The 8,395-nt window shown below is 33.2% G+C and overlaps 1 protein-coding gene across 1 annotated transcript; it reads right to left on the bottom strand.

Annotated features, from left to right (window-relative positions):
- Positions 1 to 5,024: 5,024 nt before the first annotated feature.
- Positions 5,025 to 6,604, bottom strand: LOC132598983 (uncharacterized). The gene is made up of 2 exons (XM_060312176.1): positions 6,238 to 6,604; positions 5,025 to 5,586 (listed from the first exon to the last, which is right to left on the bottom strand). The coding sequence occupies exons 1-2, from the start codon at positions 6,540 to 6,542 to the stop codon at positions 5,208 to 5,210; spliced, it is 684 nt and encodes a 227-aa protein (XP_060168159.1). The 5' UTR covers positions 6,543 to 6,604; the 3' UTR covers positions 5,025 to 5,207.
- Between the last annotated feature and the right edge of the window lie 1,791 nt (positions 6,605 to 8,395).

Genomic DNA, 8,395 nt, shown 5'->3' with positions numbered 1-8,395 from the left:
TTTGGGTGATACTACGACATACTATCATAATTTAAATGTCATTTTCAACATTCACAGGCAATTAAATATTTTCAATCAAACATATACGACATCTTTGGATATACAATACATATTTGATTAAATAATATTAATTTACCTCATTATGTTCACTACTCATAGAATAATTGATTCACCTTTGGGCAAATCCTTAAGTTCTAGCAATAGTGAAAGTCAATTTATCCATTTATTTTCAACAATAGGCATTTCATTAGTTTAATGGATAAACGACAATTTTATGCATGCATATTTTTCTTAAACATACTAGTTCGGCCACTTTGGTGACTAATAAACCATATTAACATAAATGCACACATAAAACAATATCATAAAGGTTCATGCACGTGAATACTTTAAACATTCTAGTTCGGCCACTTTGGTGACTAACAAACTATATGAACAGTATTACATGCATAATGTTAACATGAATATAATGTATGTGTAAATATTAGACATTCTAGTTTGGCCACTTTGGTGACTAACAAACTATAGAATTTTAGACACATACACTATCACTTAATGTAAAGAACACTTTTCATGATCGCACATATAAGAATTAAATCACATACGTGTAAGTGCAAAAATTATGCATTCCAGAATCTTTCATAATGAAACATCATCATCTTAAGTGTCTAAAATATTTAGACAGTAAACCTAACATTACAATCCAAAACATAATTGCCGAGATCTAACTTAAATAAAATCAAGTCCAAGTATTTGCATTAAAGCTTCATGTCACGGCTTTTCATCACAAATATGTACTTTATGGATTAAATATTATCAACTGGCTAGCAGAAGCTTTATTTTCTTTTAAAAAAGGAATTCAGAAGCAATCTTCTAACATGAATAGTTTATAATAATTAGGTTAATTAGAAAAAACCTAATTTTGTAAACAAACGCAAGAAAACGGCACATGACCATATATATTATATTCATAATATATATGGAAGAAAACGGCACATATATTATATGCAAGAAAACGGCACATATATTATATGCAAGAAAACGGCACATGAACCTAGTTCCTCTTAACAGCCCCATATTCAATTGTTCGAAAATTGACAAAACGGCACATGACCATATATATATTATATTCTCTTACGAAGATTATTGATTCAATTTTCAGGCTCTGATACCACATGTAAGATTAATTTAATTCACACAGGATCTTGAACACAATAATCTTACATGGAGATAATACGGAAAAAAACATACCTGATGCGGAAGACATTATCACGAAAGCGGAAGCTTTAATTGTGTAAACTGATTTCTACCTCCTTGCCCTAGTCTTACGTTACCACAGCCGTCAATGATGGAAAAGTATATAGAAGAAGTGGTAACCCTAATGGGTGGAGGGAAGACCAATTTATAAGAGCTGAGACTTAATCCGGTACATCCATCAAGTAACCGATCTAACGGACGAGATTTATTCCTCATTAAATATTAGTTATGGGCTTTACATTAATTGAGCCACATATTAGAATTAATAAAATTCTAACAGGTTTGTTCTCCCTTTCAACATATCGAGAACAACCATAGAGTCGATTTACAGAATAAATCTCATTAAACTATTAAAAGGAGCAAATCAGTGCACATATTGTGAGAAGTTGAAGAGACAACCTTGAATAGTATCAAACTAAACCTCACTTCTTCGTCTCGGGTATATTCATCTCTCCACGTCACATTTAGAAGTCGTCAGGAAGTTAGAATTCTGATTTTGAAATGAAAACGGAACTAACATAAGAGTCACTAAGCAAAGGAAAAATACCTTCCTATATATCCTGGTATAATGTAAGGTACTGGAGTGCTTCCTTATAAAATCCACAATGGTATAGTAGAACGCCATAATCCCTCAAATCCTTAGGATCAGTTTGCAAGAGGATAAGATGTTCACATTCTGCCAAGAGAATAATGATCATAACAGGCAAATATATATAGAAAGACAAATAAGGCTCTAACAGCAAGTCAACTTAGTAAGAAGAAGCCTCTCGGATAATATCAGAAGAAAAGCACGTTAAAACTTCAAACTAAATTGACATAGCCAGATTGGGAAGCATTTTATATCACTCTAAAGGAGGAATTTAAACGTCTGTGACATTTTAGTAACCACAAAAGCAGCATCCGTGAAATGAAACTATGGTTAACAATATGCCGTGAAGAAAATCAACCAAAGGAAATTATTCCTCATGATCTTGGGCATCGAGATCCTTGAAGATTTCTTATAAAAAACTTTATTAAACTGACAGTGAAGATTTCAAAGGTGAAGCTATGTTGATGACAAAACCAGTTTGATCTATATTTCAAGTAGAAAGAGAACACAATATTTAGTAATGTACTTACTATTGATCTGGGAAAATGGTCGGTTGATTTGGATCACAATAGGAGTAATAGAATAACCATTCAGTTAATCCTCAAAGGCCTGCGACTTATGAGCAGAAGAAGTGACTTTTGAGCGTTCCTTTTTTAGCTGATACATGTTTTACATTTTAAAATGCTTAAAAATTTGAGAAAATAGATAAATGATCATTCAAATCTAAGGGCTCGTTTGGTACGAGGGATAAGGATAAATAATCCCGGGATTATATTTGAGATTAATTTATCCCATGTTTGGTTGGGATAAAATGGTGGTATAACTAATCTCGGGATTAGTTATCCCGCAATTGTAGTGTTATTTTATCTCTGTGGGTAGGTGCAATAACTAATCCCAGGATAAGTTATCCTGTAATAACTTGTTTCCAACCAAACGACCCCTAAGAGATATGCCACATCACCGGGCCTGTATATATACAGGCAAACTTCTCTCTAGTGGTAGCATTTGTTCGGAAATTTCATGGCTGCTATAGTGAGGTGCTGTTATGCATATGTATGCTAGCATTCAATATTTAGATCTCATTTAGATGTTATAAATAAAAGTACGCAAACAATTAATTTTTTGTACTTTTTATGTTATAAACGAAAACAATATACTTGTAAATTTTAAAATCTCAATTGATTTTCATATCTCATAAATTAAAAATTGAAAAGACTAATAAATTACTACTAAATCCATAACTAGTTGTACCACACAGATAAAGAATTAAAATATATGGAACATATGCATTTTAAATTAATTGAGAATTTAGATATTTCAAATTTGACGTAAGAACTCTACAATTGTAGGCTGTTTCGTAAATTCTAGTTTCTTAGTGATAATATAACGCTTGAACTGACGAAAAATTTTATCCAAATTTTCAGCAAAAGGAAATTCAATAGCCTTCCTTGAAGGCTGTCCAAGTGCTTAACATTTGACTCTTCTATCTCCAAGTAGCAGTAGGTTGAGGCTCTTCATCGACACTTTTGTTGTCACAAAATATATTTCTTACAAAATGTTATTACACGCTATTTGAGTATGGCTGTTATAGAGAGGTAATTTTACAAAGAGTGTACCGCCATAACGGCTGTCACTGTTGTTAGAGGCAGAATGCTGTTATAGAGAAGTAAAATATAATATGAAAAATCGGTTCCGGAGAAAATCAGACCGTTATAGTGAAATGATATTATAGCGAATGACAATTATAAGGAGGTTTGACTGCATATATATATATATATATATATATATATATATATATATATATATATATATATATATAGAGAGAGAGAGAGAGAGAGATTTATGTGGAATTATATTAGAGACTCTTATGATGTTTAAAAATACTATTTTAACCCATTTTATTAACACGTTTTTTGTTTTATGTGAGGGTTTTAGTCAATCTAAAGTGACTCAAAGTTCATTTGAGTAGAGCCTCATTTTTCACTTGGCTATTTCCTACCCAGCGAATATTGCAAGAGTCTCATAAGTCACAAACAGTAAAGAATAGATTTAGAGTCCGTTTGGATTGGCTTATAAGTTGCTTGTAAGCTGTTTTCAGCTTTTTGGAGTGTTTGGCCGGCCAGCTTAAAGTCATTTTGTGCTTAAAATAAGCTCAAAAAAATAATTGAGTCCATTTGATTTAGCTTATTTAAAGCAGCTTATAAGCTGCTTAAAATAAGCCTATCCAAACAGGCTCTTACAAGTACATACTAGGTTATATTTCTCTGTTTCAAAATGTTCAATGATACTGAAAGTATGATTTGATTTCTTTCAAGGAAATGAATTTCTCTACAAAGATGTTGTAAAAAATTCTTTGAGACAACCAATTTAGAAAATATTTTAGATTTCCAGCAGGTTTAAACGTCTACAGATACCACATCTAGCCCGTCTATTCTCCCACCCCCACATATTATTACCTAGGTAATCTTCAAAGTAAGGCTTGCGTTTCGTTTAATTTGTGCCTAAAGTTTGATTGATTATATGCTTTTCTAGGTCCTTTTTAAAGTTAATCTTATTTATGTTTTGGATTTCAAAAATACGTTCAATACAATGGTCAAGCCAATGCCTTACAAATTGCAGCCTAAATACAAAGTTAATAGATTTTTTTTTTAAAAAAAAAGCGGTTGAAAAAACAGAAAAACTCCGGCTTAGCCGAAAACAAAAATAGAGGACAAATTGATAACCCCCTTTTCACTTACACGTCTCCCTCGTAACAAAACCAAATTAAAGAAAAGAGAATAAAATTCATCACCTAAAAGGATAGAACGACATAGATCAAATAATTGATGATAAAGAGAACACATCAAACAGTAGATGGAAAAGAGGAGACAAAGAAAGTAAGATAGTTCAATAGAAGACGTGGGATACGGTGTAGAAAGTACAGAACTTATCAGTAGTCGTTACAACAGGGAGAGACAACAGATAGCAACAAAGTTCGCAGCAAGCAGAGAAGAGATGGGAAGGAAAGTCGATGGAGCAGTTAAGCACAATGCGTAAACCTAAATTCTTAATAAAGTCGTCAATTGCTTAAGGGAAGTGACGGTTCAGCCTTTTTCAGCAAAGCAACGTTTTTAATTTAAGCAGCTTTTTAAAAAGAAGGTAAATAAGAATGAAAATGCAAAATCCTGAGAAAAAAAGATAAATAGTAAACTTTTCACAGGGAATGCCACGCCAGCGGGCATATGTCCCGCTTTTATTTAATTATATAGATTATTGTTATTACAATAATTTTTTACCAAGACCATACACACAAATAGCCTTGTATTGGTACAATAGCATTAGAAGATATTTCTTAATTTCAGTCTAATTAGGTAATATTACACTATGCTGGAAATTTAGCTTTGTAATCACTCCAAAGTTGATCAACCGTCTTCCCCAATAAGTCAACAAAGAACTGATTACTATAGCCATTTCTCATCTTTTTGTTAAGTTCTGCGACGAACCCATTTCTCAAGCTGTTGCAGTAATCAAGAAATCGAGCAGTCACATCGTAGCCTTGGTCCCAACGGTCGCCCTGCCCTGGTTTCACCCAGTGGCTTGGTGCAAGATCAGCTTTGAGCCTCACATAATCAGCAATCCCTTCAATTAATCCTCCTGGAGTCGGCTGACCGTTCCCGTTCCATTGCCAAACGTGGGTACTCTCATGGTATAATACTCCAGTAATCCCTCTCTTGACATCCCCAGAGTCACCTTGGATGCTCCTGCAAAGATGAATTCAAGATTTAAATATAAGGGTAATTGGTCAAATTTGCCTCCAACCATGCAAAATGAAATGGATTTACCCGACGTTAATATTTTGAGGTCAAATATGCCCTCGCCATTGCTAGTTGGACTCATTTTTCAAATATGCCCTCGCCATTGCTAGTTGGACTCATTTTTTGTTCCTGAACTATGCAAATTTCTTGCTGTTAATAGCTGGGGTCAGTGTGCCCCTGCAGTCACTAGTTGGGGTCAAATTTGCCCCTAAACTATGCGACATAGAATAAATTGCCCTTATTTTTAGACAGTGAAAACTTAGCAGCCAGTGATACCATGTGTCACGCAATTAAAAATTTAAGTTTTTTTAAACATTGGATAAAATTTGAATCTTTCTCATAGTTTAGGGATAAATTTGGACCTTTAACAAAGTTCAAAGGTCAAATATGACCCTTCACACTAATTTTGAGTTTTAATTTCTTTTGTTCCTTCTTTCTTCTTGCCATTGTCTCTGCCACCGCTATGTAGGCAGATATGCATATGTTAATGAGTAGTAAGTAATAAATTTATGTATAACACACACACACGTGAGAGTACATATGTTGGAAAAAAAAACGTGCATTCGCTGCTTATATATTGAGTTCATCTTTGCATACCTGGCACTAACATGAATCTCGTTGTTGATAGCGTAAGCTACTCCGTCCATGTCATCGACAAACATACTTACTTTTTCCACGTTTTTGCGATCAGCCGGAGAATTCTGTTGGAAGGTATTCCATATAAATGTAGCGGCAGCTGACAGTGTTTGCTGACTGTATTGGGCACCGATATCTCGGTCGAAACGGGCACCACCAGGGGTGTTTGCAGCCGTGTTGGTGACAGTGTAATCCACAGCATGGATTTTTTGGGTGAATATTGCCAGGACGAATAAAGAAGAAATGAAGAAAATTTTATGAGCCATTGCTAATTTTGCTTAGTGAGTGATATGGTCTCCAAGAAGACGATCAATATATAGTATTTCCGTAAACTTAGAAGCAGTGAAGTTGGACCAAGTCAGTTGGAAAAGTAAAAGAGAAGATCAAATTCAAAGCCACCAGAGGGAAATGAGAAATTTCCAAGTACTCTTCTAGTTGGTCAAGTAATTAATGCTTTTGTACCATAATGTAACTATTCCTCCGCTCTCAGACTCGTTGTCATGTTTGCTGTTCAAGAGTAAACTATATAAATACATATTCGTCGTAATGACATAAGAAAAATTGCAGTTTGTATTATTTTTTGCGTAGTTTTTTAATATTTAAATTTTAATTATAAAATATTGAGTTGATTTAATCCAATTTAGCTTCAAAGATTTGTCAAGTTCAATATCAAAATGCGTTTTTAAGTTTTTAAGATTGTAATTGTCAGCAAAATCACATTTTGATATGATCTTATAGAACAACAATTACATCAATACATTCATAATCGCCAAAAAAGCTAAGAGTCAACAGGTCAACTCATACTAAGTCCACAACGATTACAAAATACGGATTAGGACTTTCCATAAGTAAATATTAAACAAACTCAAATAAGTAGGACATGAGTAACGGTCCTCTGAGGCTCAAGATAAGGGGAAACAGTCCATCGTGGCCTTATTAAAGAAGAATAATCAGGTTTTCCTAAGCAATAGTTCACTTCCCCGACAAAACAGAGACTCGCAATTCTTTGAAAAGACGGTTTAATTAATTAAATTGAGAAGTAAGATGATTTATTGTTTTACTTTCATTACCCAATTATGTCTTCTTACAGTAGCAAGTTACAACCAATGCGCTTTAGCCGGTCCGAAAGATTATTTAATTCTTATTTTTGTTTTATTTCAAATTTACTTTTTAGTTAATTTGATCAAAGTTGGATGAGTTTTATGTAACAAAAAGAGGAAAAATGATTTTTGTGTGATAAATTTAAACATAAAGGATAATGGGAAGTATTAAGTGGATACGATCAAACAATATTTTTGTACCTTTTAAAATAAATAATATATAATTTCAAATAACATCACCAAACATTTGAGAGATCGACAGGGGATAACGTGGGGGCACGTTCGTAGAGACTAGTATGTACATAAACATAGAAAATCTACCCTATATATAGAATGTAATTTTTTTTGCCGAGAGTGTTCGGTGAATACCCTTCCCACACTCTAAATAGCCATAAATTTTACTAAGAATGTCAAAATATAAAAAGAACAAATACACGTAGAAAATTAAGGGAATCTATATACATAAAACTAAAAAATTTATGTACCCAACTAAACATTATAATTTTCCGACAAAGGAGTGTTATTTGACACACCTTAGTATAAGGTGGCTTAGCCCCTGAGTATATCTGTTGAATAGTTAGAGAGGGTGCGACAAGTCTCCTCTGAATGTAGCAATTTATGGGTTGATGTTTACATAATAATTGTGAATAAAACTTATATAATATTAGAGAAAATATCAATCAAATTTGAGAAGCAAGATAAAATTTCTATTATATAGAAACACGGATTTGGAGGCAAGGAACACGGTTTTGGAGGCAAGGATCGTCGTCTTGCTAAAAGTTACGGGGCCCACTGGCATTGCATTTTCTTACTACAAAACTCTGCATTGTTGCTTTGAGTTTTTTCTAACTTTGTGGGTCCCACTAATAGTCATTTCACACGCCTGTTCACTACTTCATTCCAACAATAATTCTTGCCATATGAGTACTATTATTTGATGTATTTAAAAAGCAGTAAGAAAAACAAAACTAACTAAAATGAATATATATTACTTTATTATTGTTTTTCATTCTACAATG

Source organism: Lycium barbarum, chromosome 6, assembly GCF_019175385.1.
Source record: "Lycium barbarum isolate Lr01 chromosome 6, ASM1917538v2, whole genome shotgun sequence".
Taxonomy (NCBI): Eukaryota; Viridiplantae; Streptophyta; class Magnoliopsida; order Solanales; family Solanaceae; genus Lycium; species Lycium barbarum.
This window is presented reverse-complemented; position numbering and strand designations above follow the sequence as displayed.